At 32.9% G+C, this 19,548-nt stretch overlaps 1 protein-coding gene across 1 annotated transcript; it reads right to left on the reverse strand.

The window, feature by feature from the left end:
- Positions 1 to 17,987: 17,987 nt before the first annotated feature.
- On the reverse strand, positions 17,988 to 18,905 carry LOC133194287 (uncharacterized). Its single transcript, XM_061330274.1, has 2 exons — positions 18,778 to 18,905; positions 17,988 to 18,243 (listed from the first exon to the last, which is right to left on the reverse strand). Exons 1-2 carry the CDS (start codon positions 18,879 to 18,881, stop codon positions 17,988 to 17,990), a joined length of 360 nt encoding a protein of 119 aa, XP_061186258.1. The 5' UTR covers positions 18,882 to 18,905.
- Positions 18,906 to 19,548: the final 643 nt, after the last annotated feature.

Raw genomic sequence — 19,548 nt, forward strand, 5'->3', positions numbered from 1 at the left:
TTTAAAGCATTTTGAAACGTTTCTCTCGAGCTTCTTCAAAGATTTGGTGCATTTATATTTCTCAAATTAACGATGGACCGCAGATATTTGGGTGAAATACTTCAGATTCGGCGTCAACAATAATCAAACAATAAATCAAATTAACGATGGAAGCTTAGGAATAAATATTTGAATACACAATTTACATATTATGTCATCGCCCGCATGGAGCAGTGGTAGAGCGTCTGCTCTAGAGTCGCGGAGTAAGGAGTTGATCCTTAAGTCGGGGGTTTGAATCCCACTGAGGGACGTGGAGACCAGTCCTTCGGATGAGACAGTATAAACCGAGGTCCTGTATCTCAGTAGGTGCTGGCACGAAAAAGATCCCTCACTGCTCAATGGCATTTGGAATACTAGTAATGAAAAGGGTAAAAAACGAACAATGATCGAAATGAATAATAGTATAGCGACTTGGATTCCGTAGTAAAAATACATGTACTTAATTTTGGTAAATAAACTTCTATTCTTTGACATACTATGACAAATTATGTTAGTAAGATTACATAGTTTATATTAGTTATTTTATTTGTTACACAGATGCTTCAGATTGTCTGAGGAAGAGGAGGTAATAAATAAAGAACCCACAATTATGATTCTTAATAATTTAATACACGCCCTTCTATATACGAATAGGTACACGTATAATAGACAAATCCTATCATTTGATCAGTAAGGTCAAGGTTATACAAAGCAACAACAAAAGCATCAACAAAAATAACAAAAAAGTCGCATTCAAAATAGGATATAGCAGCATATGCCTCAATGGAAGAAAAACGTCAGAAAAAAAATAAAGGGATGAACATCTAAAAAAAAAAACAATGACAAGGATATAATAGAAATTACTTTAATTTGAAGTAAAAAAAAAAAGTTCTATTCCAGATCATCAATTTTGTATGTGATCTTCAATTGATCAAAAACGTTATTTGGCAGAGTCAGAGTTCAACCAGAAGAAATACACTTGACTTTGTTTTCAACAAGTAGAACCTCACAGATGATGAAAGATGAAGGGGCATATGGTTTGAAATGAAATGAAAAAAATCACATTTCATTATATGTAAAAATACTAAAATAATGCAATACGCCACACAAAAATAAATTATTACCAAGTACAAATGTTATGTGGTGGGAACTCTAATCAGAAGATTCTAATGTCTGTTAGTGAACACACAGAGACCAAGAACGCAGAACATAAACTGGCAAGATTGGAATTATGGAGCTTACGTAATTTCCATCTGTTATAGTCAAAACACTTTAGGCTAGATAATGAAATGGGCGGATAAAATTCGGCGCAGGCGTCTGAGAAAACATTGGATTGAAATTCTAGTTTGAAATTCATTTTCAATCTAACTCATTCAGCTATGCCCGTAAGCACAGTGTTACTGATTGATCCAGAAGACAAATAATTTCAGTTTCGAAAAAGTTTGAAATTGATATAAATTAGAATTTTCTGTCCAGGGTTTTTAAAGAAATAAAAAGGGTACGACCATTTGATTCCTCTTTGGGGGGAGGGGACTGAAAGATCTTAAAAATAAAAAAGTAAGTTTTTGTCTTTGGACAGCCCCTCCTTGCCAAACATTTTTATGTGAACAAGAAAAAAATATACTATTTCCTGTCATTCTAGAAATAAATATATCCCGTTATGTAAAGGTATGAACAGAAGAAAACTGATAAATAATTTGTAGAACCCCCCTAGAACAACAAGGACTGCAATTTTTTAAGCTATTGTGTACTCGTAAGTGAACTCTTTAAATCTGGACGCAAGAGAGAAACAATATGATCCCAGATGGAACAGTCCACTTTGTTGTGAAAATCGGACATTTTTATCACTTCTATACACCACCATATGTATCTTAAATCTTTAGGCATGTTTTCAGTAGAAATATCATCTTTCATTAAAACAATGATAGATTGCTCTTTGTGGTTATGAAAAGCATGAGTAACTGTCATTTGAACAGCGTAAGACTCCCATCCACTCTTCAAAAACTCCTCTGTGACGATAAAAATTACTTTTCGACTGTTATCAATGCACTTTAACATTTCTTCAGCTTTAGAAAGGCCGGGAATAAAATCTTTCTCAGATAGACTTACACGGATGCGTTGTTATGTTAATTCTTCGTACAATATATTAATTACCCATTCGTAGTCGTGCTCAGAATACGACAAAAACACATCAAACTCATGATCTTCATTTGACCTATTTTTCATGACACCTTTCCATCTGTTGCGCAATCGTAAGATGACGTAATCTACGTGCACGCGATATCTTTTCACTGCACCCGCTGAAATCAATATGATAATGATGACAAAGAGGACAAAAGTTGTGTATATCAGCCATTCTTTGGATTGGCAGTTCAGTTCAAGTGTTCTGAAGGTATCATCATGAAAAAGGTCCGACAAAGTTTGATTGCTTTGAATGCATTTTGTAATTTGCAGATCTGCAATGTGTATTTGGTTTTCCTTCATCCACTTCAAGGTTAAAAGTTTTGAGCATGTGCAACTAATTGGATTAACTTTGATAAAAACTCTTACTTTTTTCAGCTGATTTAAGATGGCAATATCAGATGACTGGAACGAAGAGAACCTATTGTAACGAAGTGACAGATTTGAAAGGTTTTCAACAGTGACATTGTAAATGGAATGGACGAAAACAAATTGTTGTCGAGGTTGATAGTGTGAATTGATTTGTTTTGGTCACGAAGAAGATAAGATGGTAAGAATTTTAGTGAATTCATACTCAAATCCAACGTTTGGAGTTTTGAAAGATTATTGAATAAATATTGACTTTCAGAATATTCCCCAAGTCTTAGCTGAACATTCGACGCTTGTATTGATTTTAAGTTAATCGAGAATTTGAATATTTGGAAATGCATTTTGTTACACTGATTAACTGAAATATCTAGATTTTCTAATTTAGGGGTATACATGGAAGTCAAAGAATTGCAGGGAAAGTTTGTATTTCTTAAGAACAATTGTTCCAGATTACTTCCAAAAATTCTTATGTTTAAGTCCTTATACGGTACCTCACTACTGGCTTTCAAAACCCCTGTCCGTATGAAAATCCCCTGTCTTTCTCTGTAACCTACAGCATTTCCACAATTATCTACGGTATATCTACAGTATGGTACGGTATGTCTCCTCTGCATATACAGTAATTCTCAGTATGCCGCTGTATGTATCCCCAGCATGCCACTGTTACCTACAGTAGGCCCCAGTACGCCTACGGTAGGCCCCAGTATGGCTACTGCTTCCTACAGTGATCTACGGTATGCCACAGTATATGCCCCAGTAGGCCCCTGTATTGTTAACCGAAGCAAAACGGTAGAAGTACACAATGTTTTAAGAGGCAATGTTTCTACAGTTGAAGCTATTCATCGCTAAAAATTATTTATGAAGAAGATTATGATGATTTATAGGATTGTTTTTGTACATTACATCTCTAAAGTAATGATATACTTGCTATGTTGTAACAAATAAAATAAAAAAAAAATAGTATAATAGATTTATTTCTGACGGGGATGATTACGGTCAATATATAAGAAATAACGATAATTAATCACCATTATTTCAAGAAAAAGTCCTGTCCTGTTGTAAGTGGCTGAGAATCTTTATATCACTTTGAATCATCGAATCATCAACAAGGTCAGTCTGTTTTGACACATTAAATAAACATATTTGGACTTTCTTCGAACTTATTAAAAAGAAGAATTATAGTTCGTATTAAGCCCGCATGTTTTTCAATCAGATAAAATGAACATGTTTGTAAAGAAGGTTTTTTTTTTTTTATCTACGAGCATAATTCCCGATAAATAATGTTAAAAATGATGCCATTAATAAAAATGACAGTGGCTAATGAACTGAGGGACGTGATAACAAATTATTCATTCTGACGCTTACTTGATAAAATTAAATTATAAGTCGTATTCAGATAATATTTAATTTTTATGTATTTATGTAACGAATTCAGAAACAATTATTAACAGCACTGAAATGTTATTATTCTTTTCTCTTTTTCTCGTTATTTTAAAACGGCCCAGAAATCATTTGAATGTAATTTTCCATTTTTTTGTTGTTGCATTTCTGACGAATCCTAGTCTGCGTTTTGATTTACGTAATATTCTGCAAAAAGTCGATCAAGTTTCGATTGTGAAATCGATCAATCATTTTCTTTTTAATTTATACGCAACTTTTATAAATATTTCAAACTGCTGAGAGCTCAAACTATTTATAATTGGAGGATTGTATAAAGCTATTAAGTTTATAAGCCACCCCCTCTTGTCTCCGTAAAATACACTAAAGACAGGGCCTGATTAGTTGTAATGAAATTCTGCATAATTTCGACCTTATCAGAACAAAATTTTCCGATTTCCGATCATAAAATTAATTAGTATGCTCTTATGGTTCTTATGGTGATACAGAATTAATTTTGTTTAAAATGAAATGAATTTATAATTTAATAATAATTTCATTTACTCTATCATCTAGTTTCAATTTTCAGACCCACTTATGATTAAGAATCATTGATCCGCCCCGCGGTTTTCTTTTATCAACTTCATTGTATGCACTGAGGCAGAACCAGGGTAGGTTCTAGTATATCTAATGTAATTTGCAGTGGTCAGCTTAACAATAGGTCCTAATTGCCTATTGTTCTCTGTCTGCGTCTGACCACTGGTGTTTGGACTAGATAAACAACTGACTGACCACTCGTAACAAGACTGTTTTCACATTCACTATGAAATATCAGTTTAATTTATAGTAAAGATATGCTAAAAAACTTTAATTGAAAAAAAAAATATCAAAAAAAAAAAAAAAAAAAAAAAAAAAAAATGAACACTGAAAAACAATATATTTACAATTATTATTGCTAATTTGTACTTTATTCTTGCTAATACTTTCAACATCGATGTTGTTTCTTAGGCGCTTCTTTAAGGGGTGAAACGCATGAATTAAAAATATAAGTTTCGGCTATACAATTTCTATTTTAAAAATATCATATATTTGTAATGTAAAATGCATTGAAAAGCAGGCACGAATGCCTATAATCCTCTTATTCACTGGTACATTGAAATATGCAGTCATTAAAATAATTCGAGTCCAGAGAGAGAGAGAGAGAGAAACATAATTACACTTTAGATTACGCAAAATAAATGGATAAGAAGTTATTTTAAACAAAGGTCAGCGAAAACAGTTGAGAAATAAGGATAAAACAGGATCCGTACATGAAATGAACCAAAATCTTCCGTCAGTTTTATATCAAAATCTACTAATTTAAAATTTACTCTGCTTTATATGCAGTTTGTATCGTACGCTAACTGATGTGAAAAAAATCGGAATTTAAAACACCTAGATATATCTCTCAAACCTTTGGAAAAAAGAAGAAGACAATTCAATACTAAGTCTTTATTAATTCCAGAAATGCTATAAGTCGTATCATTATTTTGAAAATTTATTTTAAATTGTTTCGTATCAAACTCATTCTTTCTGACTATAACCTCAAAAACATACTTAGACACAAGACAGGGCACGGAAATATGCATGACTAATTTTTTTCTCAAACAATTCAGAGCGTCAAAAAAAAAAAAAAAAAAAAAAAAAAAAGAAAGAAAGAAAGAAAGAAATCTGACTTTTTAAAAAGCCTATTCCCCCATTTCCTCACCCTCAAAAAGATGCTAAGTGTCGGGGTTAGAAATAAAAAAAAACGATAACGTTTACCCATGGTCTATTCTGCATTACAGAAATCAGCAACATTTATAAATTCTGTTAATCATGTACATGATTCCACAGTCCACGGGCTCCTGATCAGAACAAGATCCGGTATACAAATTGGCGCAACGAACTAGCATGTTATTTTCAATTTATTCTCAGAAATCAAACACCGAAGAGTTTTTTTTACCTGCGATGATAAATTTCTGACTCCATTATAAATACCCAGGCACTGCAGATGCATACACTTTTTTGTCCTTTAAAAATTGAAAATTGTGACACGTGCGAATATGAATTACGAATTACGATGTAGACTGGCCCGAAGATGTAAAAGTTTATACTGTTTGTAAATACATGTACTTAAATAAAGACATGACAGTAATATCAAAATAATCAAACATTTAAAATCAATAATTTGATTATTCAGCATAAATTAGAGCGGGTTATCAATTTTCCCAACACCAACGCAAGCTAAGCGAGATCGAAGTCTGATATAATTCTTTGATCTGTAATTAAGGACAAATGGATTGAAATTGAATGATCTTTTATTAGAATTCATTGTACTAAATAGTGAAAATAAGAATTAAATCCTGTTATACTGTAAAAGAAATTTATATTATATATATATATAAGAGTGAATGAAATCTTTTAACATGTACGCTGCTTCTGGGAGGGGGGGGGTTAAAAATTATATTTCCGTGTATATATACATCTACAGTGCAAAAACGCCAAAACAAACGGAGTTGTTCGCATTCGTTATTTGACACATGATATGAAATGCACGACAATGCTGGGGAAAGGACTTCCCCACCAATACCTGTTAATGTCATGTCAATGTGATACATGTACATTTATCCTTCGTCCAACAGTATGCGATAAATATCGTAATATCCTAAATCCTCAATCTAAAATGCTTACTTTACGAACTCCTTGCTCTTTAGTACGTTATAAGTATCGACAGCTAGCACTATGAACAGTAAACGAAGACTGTTCTTCAATCTAGTTATTTATTATAGTTTTATGTGCTGATTTACTGCAAAGAGAATGGAAACACAAATTCTAAATTACGATTAACTTAAGATGAACCAATATAAAAGCAATTTTTTGTAAACATGCATGTATATATATACACGTCATATATATTGAATTATGTATATTCATCCCTGACAATTAGAAATAACCCCCCACCCCCACCCCAGCCCCCAGCCCCCCCCCCCAAAAAAAAAAAAGAAAGAAAGAAAGAAATTAATATCAAATACTGAGTAACTTTTTTTTAATTGCCAGACACGGCAAAATAATTTTTAGGGTCTCCATTTCTTGAAATTGTCGAACGTGTTCAATATATTTTTAACACAGCTATAGGCCTATATTGTGTTTCATAATATGAACATCACAATCACTGACACAAATAACGAATTCGTTTTAACTAAAGATTTTTCCATTAATCTAAAAATATGTCATGCTACAGTAAACATAATCCATTCACATCGATCAAAATGTAGAAGTCAAGTCACAACAAAGTATTACTGTTACACTGTACACTATTACGTTAGACTGATACAGCTAATCAGGTCCATTTGCATCGTCACTGTCACCACCCCGATCACAGAGAATCCATACCATTTTCTGTTTTTTAGCATGAACAAGTGGCTTGCTAAGTCTGCTTACACGGAAAAGCTATCATCTAATTGGATTGTCTTCCTACTAAGGATTTCGGGAAAAAAACACTGCCAATTACTACGTACGTTATTGATAATGGAAGTTGTATTACCAGATTATTTACAGCCTCGATCACAGGAGTTCGCAATTTTATTAATAAAGTTAATTTTATAAATAAAGTTAAATCATTTGATTGACCTAGCATGAGCTACATGTATGCGTTAGCAAGGCCAATACGCAAACGCATAGCTCATGCTTGGTCAATCGAGTGAGTCTATTGACTTTATTGATAAAATTCCGAACTCCTGTGACAACCAGTGTCCACTGAGTAACCAAAAAAGTAATGAAGTCCCGCACAATCATGACAATTGCACCTTTTAGGATTCACTATGATAAACACACACTACAGCTTGAACTTACTATAATACATTCAGAAAGATGATTATGAAGAAAAATGCGTCCTCGTTTAATTCATCTGTCAAGGTCAGCCTCTTGCGATTTCTTTTGAGGAGTTTTTCCGGATCTCGATCCCGTAACTTTATGATGAAACATTTGTGATGTAGTTATATCACTACATATATATTTCGTAGGGAGAACTCAAGATGAGCTTCTTGTCTGTCTAATATTGTTGTTCTAAGTAAACGTGTTTTGATAATAAATATTTGACTTTCGATTTAATTTTCCATTGTATAACTACCCCCCCCCCCCCAGAAAATTCCATGTACAAAATAGATGTCGCACTTCTTGTCAACCAAGCCGGAATTAATAGGTTCGATATATTTGTAATTCATCTCTGTTTAATAGTAAACTTGTTCCCTCATTAAACACAAAACGTCAGATTTTTAAAAAAAAAAAATGGTGGCTTGTTTGCTTTGCCCCCTAGGAAAAAAAAAGACAGAAAAAAGAAAAAAAGGTTTTCGCATGAATTTTGCTTTAAAATTATATACAATAAGTAAGTAAGTAAATATTTTATTAAACATAGTGACTTATGTATACAATAATTTTACGTTTATTAGTCAAATAAGCATATATGTACAACACCCGGCCCATCGGACCTATAAATCACTTTTAGCAATATATATTAATTACATGCGTGTGATTTTTCTTTGTCTTACAGTGTATGTTATATGCATTATATTTGAAAATCGCATTTTGACGTGGGAAATGAGTTAATAGATATCTGAATAGAACATTTAAATCGTTATTTTGTAAATTTGAAATGCCAATATTTCTTAGAAAACCATGTCTACATGCAGTTTTTATACAGATTACACAATTCACTGTCCGTCGGCAATTACATATAATTTACTTGTGCCTCTTTTGCATAAACTGATCTTGTATTATACGTTTACTATTGAATTTCTCCGATTAAAATTAATACTGACAGCATGCTCTAACCTGCGGGGGGGGGGGGGGCATTCCGAACCAAGTTATATTGAAGCAAATAAAACATGAGTTTGAACCTCCTCCACCCCCACCCCCACCCCACCCCCCGAAAGCGTGGATCCCACCATGAAATAGTTTTTTTTTTCACGTTAAGGAAATGGAATTTGCGTTAATTTTTTATTGGAATTGGGGTGGAATACCCCCCCCCCCCTCCTAGAAAAATCCTTGGATCCGCGCCTGGACAGCATGTTATTATATGTAAAATATAATTGTCAAAAAATGTTAAAGTTGTAGATAATGAACAAAGGTCGATTGAAAAAAAAATTAATCGGTTGACAATAAAGAAAAAGAGCTGTGTTCCCTAAAGATACCATGTCATTAGATACTATGACAGACCCACTGCTGTCGTATACAGCTATGTTCATTTATTAGAATGGTTACATGTACCCAGATTAAAAGACTTTTTTTTTCTCGCTGAGCAGGCAGAAAATCTAAATAAAATAAATTTTACATTCCTGTATCGACGCGGATTGCTTTTCAGATATTTGCATCGGTGAGATTTACTTACACCAGGGACCTTTATACTAAGGATATAGGTCATTAGTTACACGACGTGTTCAAGTTTATTAAAACACCAAGGAATATATTTTACAAGCACATGTAGCCACTATCCAGGAGCATATATATTAGTATATACATTTAGGTCTCTAATGTAGCCGTACTATAAGTGAATAAAATCTTCATTGCAGAATTATTGGTCGTAATGTATGCCCTTCCCAATTTGATGCTTTAAATTAAATATTTTTTGAATGAAGGAAGGAATAAACTAACAATAAATAAATAAATAAATAAATAAAAAATGAAAAAATAATAAACAAAATTCATTAATCGATGATTTTTTTTTATTCGTTTGAAGCAATGATTTGTAAACTTTTCAGAATCACTGCATAACCCTATAAGCTGATAAGTCTCTTAACAATTGTAAACATAATGAAATATACGAATAAATTAATAATTATAACAGTTTTAATGTTTATAGCATATTTTTGTTATTTTGTCAGCAAGAAATGTACACTTCAGATCAGTCAACCTTATTGACCATTTCGATATTTTCTTTGTGGCAATAACATTTGCGTGAAGTTTTTGCCTAATGTGGATCACGAGACCCGTATCAGTTGACTTCAGTTGTATTACTTTGCGTATAAAATAATGTTCAAAAGTTCCTCAAGGAAATAATCCTGTGTACTGAACTGACAACCTCACATCTTAGATAAACAGCGCCTCTGGAAGTGTGTATTATACTTCTTCCGTTTCGCTTCGGTGAACAATACAGGGGCCTACTGGGGCATATACTGTGGCATACCGTAGATCACTGTAGGAAGCAGTAGCCATACTGGGGCCTACCGTAGGCGTACTGGGGCCTACTGTAGGTAACTGTGGCATGCTGGGGATACATACAGTGGCATACTGAGAATTACTGTATATGCAGAGGAGACATACCGTACCATACTGTAGATATACCGTAGATAATTGTGGAAATGCTGTAGGTTACAGAGAAAGACAGGGGATTTTCATACGGACAGGGGTTTTGAAAGCCAGTAGTGCCTGTATGTTGTGAATGTAATTATTTGAATAATCGAAGAGACGCAAATGCTTTGAAATTCGTATTGTAATTGTTGGAGTATGCCAAGGTGAGGATGATACAGAATATGACACTGGTGCCTGTCCTGGGTTGTTTCGTTCGGCTCTTATGACTGCAAGTTTTGGATAATTACTCAACAGATGTAAACCAAGTTCTGCATCAATATGCACGATATGGTTATGCGATATGTCCAATTTTTCTATACATTGGCTCAGCCGTGTATTGTAAGGATCGACAGAGAACCCTAATATTGAGTTTCCACTAATATCAAGTGATCTTGCACAAATGTTAAACAAGTATTCAGTATTCCAATTGGAAAGTATGATATTGCTCTCAGATAATGTTTTAATGTTCATACACAGGTTGAGATATTCTAAAGATCTGTTTTTAAGGCATTTTAGAGCCCGCAAACCGGGATTTAAGTCACAATGTCCTCCAAAGTCGATATAAACTCCCTTTACAAACGGAAATGAACAAAATAAGTCTTCACTTACGTCACAAAATACATGATGTTTAAACTCCATGGTTAGATTGTATATAGGTGACTCTGATAATCCATAAAAGGTGACATTTGTCAAATGAAAAGAAGATCCTATGAGGTTAAATTCAACATTGCGCAAGTTTTTCAATTTTTTAAAGGATTCATTAAATTGGAATCCATAAAAAACATCAACAAAAAGGCGCTGCAAAGCGACCAAACGAGATATTTCTATTTCGGGATATCCACCAAATTGAAACTTATTATTAATCAAGTTAAGATACTTCATGTTAAGAGATGCAGCAAAGGCGCCTTCCTCGAAGAAAGTGTTCTGTAGACCACAATTGCTTAAATCCAATGCACAAAGATTTTGAAATTGTGAAAAGGCACGACTTTTGATCAAGCGTAATGGGTTTCCTTGTAAATATATGGATTTGACTTTCAGCGAGATATGTTGAGGAATATCATCAAACATTTCAACAGATATTTCACTAAAGTTGTTTTTAGAAAGGTCTATGCCAAGGTTTTCGATAGTTATTGGAAAACGTTTTGGAATTCTGTTAATTTTGAGACCACTGCAGTTCCACAGACTCCCTATATTGCCACATTCATCGGTAATGTCTGTTGTTATACAGAGATGTTGCTGTCCAGTAACGAAATCTTAAATGAAAATGAATAAATGAAAGAACAAGGTGCGGTTTCAATACAAATCTTGCCCTGTGTTTTTCTTAAAAATAAAAGTGATGTAAAAAATTAAAAACTCATGCTTTTTGAATTATTGAAATTCCATGCAGAAAGATCATACAAATTTTTTTTTTCACATGACCTTCCAAATGCTAACTGTGACGTCATAAACTTGTGCATTTTCCAGTATTTTCTTAATAAAGTTTCAGAAGACATCAATTTTCAATGGAATTTTCTTTCAGATAATATTGTCCACAGGCATCGCCCACAAAGATTTTGAGAAATGTGATTTTTCAAAGAATTTTTACAAAACATATCTAAAAATTAACGTGGGCGACGGCTGTGGACACTATTTTCTTAAGGAAAATAACCCTTGAAATGGGTCATTCTGAGGCTTTTTCTGTTCAAAATAGAGAAATGCATCAAATTAATGACGTCATATATCCAGAATGGTACTCCATCATGCTATATTCTTTCCTGATCTATTACAGTCATATACTCAACTAATATTTAAGCCTGTTTCAAAACTTTTTGAAAACATTAAATTTTTAGGGCACAACAAAGCTAAAACCATACCTTCTTCTTTGTCATTATGGTTCACGATATTTGCCGCCAAATCTGACTTTTTTCTCATGGTAAAAGGTTATTATATCATTTGTACAACTATCCTAGAAAGGGACATTTTGCAAATATCTATACGTTCTGAGAAGGATGTTTTTTGTATATTAAAGCACATTAGAAGCCACAGTTGTTGTGCTATTTCTATGATTTAAATTTCTACATACTCAACGAAAAAATAATTATTAAATGCAAGTAGTCTAGTGCAATTTCGATTGGATTTTTGTTTTTATATATGATCACGGTTTTAGGATGGGTAAAATGTGAAGGTGATAATGTATGATCCTATGCAATTAATTATTGGTATTGAGTAAAAACAATCAATCAATCCACTTGTGACGTCACTCTTTTGGGCTCCATTATTTTTCAGGAACAGAGAGTTGCAAATTACACTGAACACGGTATTTGCTCTGTTCAAATTCTCGTTTGCTATGTTCAAATTCTCCTTCCTGTGCCTCTGCCGAGGAAAGAACTAATAAATTTTCATATAGTTTATTTTCATATAAGAAAAAGAGCCACATTTGTTCCGCTGAGAATTGATCCCGGTACCCTCAGCATGGTAGTCAGACACTCATCTCACTACGCTATCGAAGCTGTTGACAGATGACAGATTTAAATTACTTTATGACACTTTTCTAGCCTTACTTTCTCTCTATATATATTTAATACTATTTATATGTTAAATATATATTAACTGTGTATATTTTATACATTTGTTCCTATATATTAACAAACAATAATAACAAGCATTTAAAACAGTGGATTTTAAGCGGGTTAATATACTCGTAGTGCTCCATTCCTTAAAAGCAATGGGTCTCGGCTCCTTTGGAGCCTCGGCTTCATTACTTTTAAGGAATGGAGCGCTACTCCATATTGTTCTTCGGTAGCAGCAAAATTATCGAACTGGTCAATACTTGTTAATTATTTTTTTAATCACTATAAATATATTAACTTGTATTTCAGTTTCTCCAATCCGTTCATATCAATGGAGAGTTTTAAAATATGAAAGTTGGATAATAATAACGTTACTGCATGGAACAATTGTAAACATGCCAACATCCCGTTTTATTTACCGCACGAATTTATGGCAGAAAATAAAGTTATATGACACCAGTATAATATATCGTTGATTCGAAATAATATTGCGTTACATGCACACAAAAGGGTCGCATAATACAAAGTTAGCATAATTTTCAGGCCTATATAAATTCGGAACATTCAAGGTGTAAAAATAAAAAGATAAAACACAATGAAGGAAACTGAATAGAAAGTTCAGTTTAACTTCACATGATAAATAATAATAAAAAAAAAATTGATGTAATTTAAGAGGGCCGACTGGGGTTTTCATTGCGCAATACTTCGCGCAGCAGAGTAAAATAGAGCGTATTTACTCTTTAATAGCAACCTTTTTTACATGATTTTTATAGATTTACAAATTTAGGAAATCTCAGGTTAAAAAATCTAATTACATTTTTAAATAACTGATTTTTAAAAAGATTTTTCAAATAATGTGTATATAGACGTCGTAATAGTGTGTTTTTGACATTATGAATAACCGAAGTTCTTTAGGCGGGGTCATTAATTATGTCATAAAATAAAAAGTATAAAATATATGCTCTTGAAATTTTAATTATAGGAAATTGAGAATCTCACAATCATTTTTATTATTTTTTATGTAAATCATTGGTATCTGTCATATTTTGTTGTACTCCATAAAAACAGGAAAATATAATGAATTTTGACATTTTGAGATACCCCCTCTGGAAACCAGAATTGTGTGTTTCTTGCAGAAATGTACAATATAGTATTACCCATCAAATAATGTAATTTGAGCAAAAAGTCTATAGTAGCATTTGTATAATTTGCTCCGAAGTGCGAAAAATGGTATTTTCATATATAATCCTAAAGTAAATGTACCTGTATTTTGAGATGGTCCCTAAAAAATTAACCAGACGTTAGATTTTCACTAAACTTGGCATATATATTGAAGTCAATATAAAGTACATTTGGAATGAAATTAAAGAGTTTCTCTGTAGTAGTTTTCACACAATAAAACCCCAGTCGGCTGCCTTAAATCAGAACACTCCTCGGAGAGAATTCGTAAGACCCTCCTGCTTATCATATGAACATACATAAAATATTGCTGCTATTTCTTAACAGTCTTTTTTAAGTTTGAACTTAATCTACAGAAGTGACCTTACAACATACCAGATATAAAGTACATGTAGTTACATACGAACGAGCTCGAGCAAATTTAATCATGTTAAAAATACAACAATAAAATTGATAAATGTACTTGCATATTACATGAATAAAGATGAAAAGAGCAAAGACTTCTATGATTTTGTTTGTGCTGGTCGCCATTTTGCTACAGCCCTCCGATAGGTATGGACATGTGATGTTTGATGAAGTGGAAACCCATCCTTTGCTGTGCATTTTATAAAGTCACGCTCTATATAGAGATTAAAAGTTACGCCTTTTTACAATAAATTTACAAATGGCATTTTTACTATTTCATTAAATATTTAAGATGTACAATTTCCTTAGAGATCAAAAAAGCAAAAAGTTCTTCATCCTGTGAGTACATTTAAACTTTAATGACCCTCTGATAAGAGAGCGATAAATTTGGAATTATGTAGTTCTAAAAATCTCCGATAGGTTATTTTATAAGGGGGAAATCATATATCCAATTATTTGCTGCGTAAGATGAATTCTTCATAATAATCACACCTGTTGACATTAAGGAAGAGTGTACGTTTCATTTGTATTTCCTTTTGAAATATTTTGTAGTGATTATCAAATATCGAATCAGTTCATACAATGTAGCCATTAGTTTGAGCTGTATCAATTCTCGATATCAATTAATGAATTAAGATATTCAAAGTTGATATTTTAGATTTAAATTAGCGGAGTCTTATTCCTAAATAAATATGAGTTTCTATGATGAATTATAACACTATTTTCTAAATATATAAAGGAGAAAGAATTTTAATTCCAAGCTACATTATGAGATGAAAAAGCAGCCTGAAAGTATATTTTCATACAAAAAAAATTGCTTGATGAAACGAGAATTGAAAAAAAAAATAAACCATAAACATTTTTGACATTGCCATTACAAATCACGTACCGAAAAAACACAACATTTTGCATTAATATTGATATACAAACAAAATTAATCAAAATTTATAATTGTTTACTTTGTAAATCTTCATTCATTAATTGGAATCGAGAAGTAATACAGCTCAAGCTAATGGCTATGAACTGATTTTGTGGAATCTGATTGATGACATTTTTTATTGAGCGTCCGTCGTACATTTTATATTTAGATTTAAAATCAAAATGCAAAAATAAGAAATTGCAAAACTGACATATTTTGTATAAATTAAAGAGCTCAGGAAAATTTCCTTCTATAAATTATTAGATTGCTATTTTAAGAAATACCAATCAAACACACACACACACAATCCGATTAAGTGAATGGCTTTCATTTTGTACAGGACAGCTGGAACTGTGAATAAAAAATATTTCTTTTATATGTCAGCAAAAAAGGTCCCTACACTCAGATATCGATGAATCAACATTCTCCTCCTTACAAGATCAAATATACACAACAAAATGTGTAACTTTTCTTCACGAGAACCTTATTCTAGCATATTTTAAAAAATGCGAATAATAAAAAATACTAAAAGAATAATACCATCTGTTAACTCTATAAATAATCGGTTCGATTCGTTTGATAATAGGAGCATAAAATTATCATATCTACATACATGTAGATGTCAACCACTCACTATGTAGAGCGTCCTATAGCGCCTGAAGGAGACAAATCAGAGCAGTCCAAAAACCCCTCTTATTATTATCATAAGGCATATGTTACCTTTTTGCAGAAGCATTGCTTGGTAACGTGGTACTTTTCCATTATTGATAAAAGTCCACCAATCCACTGTATTTCAGGAAGCACTTTATATCGAAGAGAGGAGTGACATTCTCTTCAAGAAGTTACAGATGTTTTTGTTCATAAATTTTTGTATTTAAAAATCATTATAGAAAGTTTTTAAGATTTTATAAATAATCAATTGAGAATGACTTCATCTGCGAGTTTTCTATACGTATTTTCAAAAATAAGAAAAGAAAATATTTATTTTTGAAATTGAATGGTATATGGAGATAACGAACAGTAATCAAGATCAAAGTCCATTCAAACAATACAAATTGGGAGCAGAGTAAACACAAACCTCCAAAACATCAAAGTGGGATCAGGTGCTATGGAGGAGTGAGCATCCCCTGCCGACCGGTCACACCCGCCGTGTGCTCCTTGTCTTGGTCGGAAACCCCCCTCCCCCCCCCCCCCCGGAAAATCCGTAAACAATTCAGTGTGTAAATAATGGCCTAACAATTAATATGAAAAACGTCAGTCAGCATTTGATTTAATGATAGATTGTATTTGCTGACTAGGTCACTGTATCGACCATAAAACTTGCAAAATGATGACTTCAACAAGTTGATGAAAAAAGGATATCAACAGTCTCTGTTGATATCCTTTTTTCATCAACTTGTTTGTCAATTGCTAGCCTCATTTTAGAAATTGTTCATACGTATATATCGAATCAACTGAGAGACATAAACCCCATATGCAGGTGATAAGGGTATATTCGTACATAAGTAAAGGAAGCTGACGATTGAAAAGTAAAAGTCATCATAAAGCATTGTCAATTAGTTATAACGTCTTTTTCTAGTGAAATACCAAATAATAAACAGATGTGTCATTCTCCGTGGTATCTTTTATTTCAAGCTCACGTGGATATATCGAGTAAATAGCTGAGTGTGTGGTGGTGGTGGTGTGGGGGGGGGGGGGGGGGGTTACTGTAAATCGCTACTTTTGTAAAAGTCACAAACTATACCATATGCACTCAATGAAATATTTTTCAAATACTAAGTACCTAACAAACAACCCCCCCCCCAAAAAAAAAAAAAAAAAAAAAAAAAAAACAACAACAACACACTCATACTATACAAATAAAGTATACAAACTGTATAAAAAAAGTCCATATATTTTGCACCTTTGAGAGCAACTAAATATCGTCACGAAATTTGCTGTTTTATGACGATTTATCTGAACTGAAATACGGATTTTTCGTATGAAGTACCGAGCTCGAGATCTTGCGATCTTAGAAGAGTATCATTATAGATGTTGTACAACACAGTTATTCCAACACCAATGGTACAAACAACAAAAGTATGTGCCCTATCGCTTGTAGATGTAAATATAGTAGTCTTTCAATTCAGAGAGAAAAATAAAGGACAATTATTGTCAATTTATTTTATTTATTGGTCTCTTTCTCGTTTGTTCGTGTTTTAGAAGACTGGTATAATTCATACTCAGCGGCCTGTGAAGCTTATAGTAGCACGATAGATTAACATTCATCAGTTAGCCCTAATCTTTATAGACTATTAAATAAAGAAAAGAATGTGAATTTACCTCATGACAAGAAGGTTCAAAAGACGTGAAATAACCAATAAATATAGGAAATGCTTTCTTATCTTGGAGAAAAGCAAAAGGAAATTTAAGCCCATTATTCAAAAAATCTCTTTTTTCTTAGCAGCATTCTCAAAAATGATTCTAACATATCTGGATTTATGCCTCTCATCTTTATAAAATGTATTGATAAATGGTACTTGAATTAAAAAAAAAATTCTTAAACAATTAGTTTTGATGTAAAGAGTTTCAGATCGTTACTAACTGTATTTGAATACTAAATCATAATGTATGTAACAAATTGATTACCTCAGAATATCCTTGTAATTGTTAGTTTCTCCTATCTTCATTCCGCTTGAATCAAGCGCTGGTAACTTGCTGTATTCATACGCCAAGGCGGACGCTTCACTGCTGATGGCAGTCTCCGCAGCCGTAAGAGGATGCCGGAAGTACCCATTAGGGTCATTTGGAGGACCATCATCATAGAGCGTTCTCCCGCCTGATACTTTGGGAGAGAATTCCACAACTTCGCCGCTCTCGGATTGTGTGCTTTCGTTTTCCCTGTAGCAAGAGAAAAAAAAAGACTTAACTTTTACCAACACAAGATGGACAAGACAAGGCGAAGTCTTAAATCGTCGATCCAGTACCAGATGAATATTTTGCCAATATCTTTCAATGCAACATCCAAGTCGTCGTCAATTAATATCATGTTGTACTGTTGCATGAACTTTCTGCAATTTCTTGACTTTCTGTTGAATCATCTGGTAATGCTTCACAGAGTATGATATACCAGACTCGTCCATTTATATTTTTGTTGGGGCATAATTTTTTGTAAACACACATAAATGAAACTCCCCATTTATTTCACATGAAATTGAAAATCACCCGGTGATGAAGCATAATGTTTAAATTTGCATACAGGCTACAAATAAAAAAAAATATATCAGGGCGATTCCCGCCACGAATATGAGCGTCGAAGCAAAATGTTAAAAACTATCAGGAATACATCATTTGTGTTCTAAATCTTTTGATGTTGTCGAAATTGTGTAATACAGTTTTTTTTTTCTTTAAAAAAGTTTAAGAATATATTTTTACCCATCCATTAAAAATGAACCAAAGCACAACGATTCAAGCGCTAATGTATCAATGTCTTCCATTGGTAGTTCCAAGTTCAAAAGGGAGGTTGTTATGCATTTCATTTCGGTGAAAAAAAAAAATCACCAACAGCGCTATTCACTCAGAAATAGTCATGAAGAAAGAACTTGTATCGTTGGCACTATTGTAAAATGTTAACTATCCACCGAACGACCATTTCTTGACGGAGATATTCAAGAACAGATACTTACGTACGCAGTGCAGAAGTTTAAAAAGGCATTTGTCGGAATGTATATTTAAATTTAGTAGGTAGGTGGGTGAGAAATAACATATTTGACGAGACAGAAAATACAGGGGCGTACATTATTCTTTGATTAAAGTTTCTCGTATATAAATATAGTGTACGTTTTTAGAAGTATTTGCCGATACGTTTGAGCGAACACCTTTGATTAATGTGTTCTTCTTCTCTGCAAAATACTTGTCATTCAAATCAGCTTAACACCTCTCGTGTTTCCTAATTAGGATTTGACGGAACTATCAAAAGGTAGATTCAAATGAGAATAAAATTTAAATCACATAAAATCTGGCGAAGGGAGGCTCAAAATACGTTTACATAACACTTAGGTAGGCACGACGCTGACGCACCTGGGGTTTTCATCGACGACAAGCAGTCTGAACATCCGTTAATGCAAACCCATCTTTCTAATTAAGAACAAGCAAGGTTCAGTAGCAGGATTGGAAGTAACTATTGTTAATTGATAATACGTCGTC

The sequence above is a fragment of the Saccostrea echinata genome, unplaced genomic scaffold (genome assembly GCF_033153115.1).
Source record: "Saccostrea echinata isolate AGI-Se365-2 ecotype Australia unplaced genomic scaffold, CSIRO_AGI_Sech_v1 ptg000029l, whole genome shotgun sequence".
Taxonomy (NCBI): Eukaryota; Metazoa; Mollusca; class Bivalvia; order Ostreida; family Ostreidae; genus Saccostrea; species Saccostrea echinata.

Bases quoted from the DNA above. Each gene is read 5' to 3' on its own strand.
- LOC133194287 (XM_061330274.1), bottom strand. From the start codon at position 18,881: ATGAAATGCATAACAACCTCCCTTTTGAACTTGGAACTACCAATGGAA. The intron at 18,244-18,777 runs GTAAAAATATAT...CTCTTGCTACAG, and splicing joins GGTTCATTTTTAATGGATGG to GGAAAACGAAAGCACACAAT.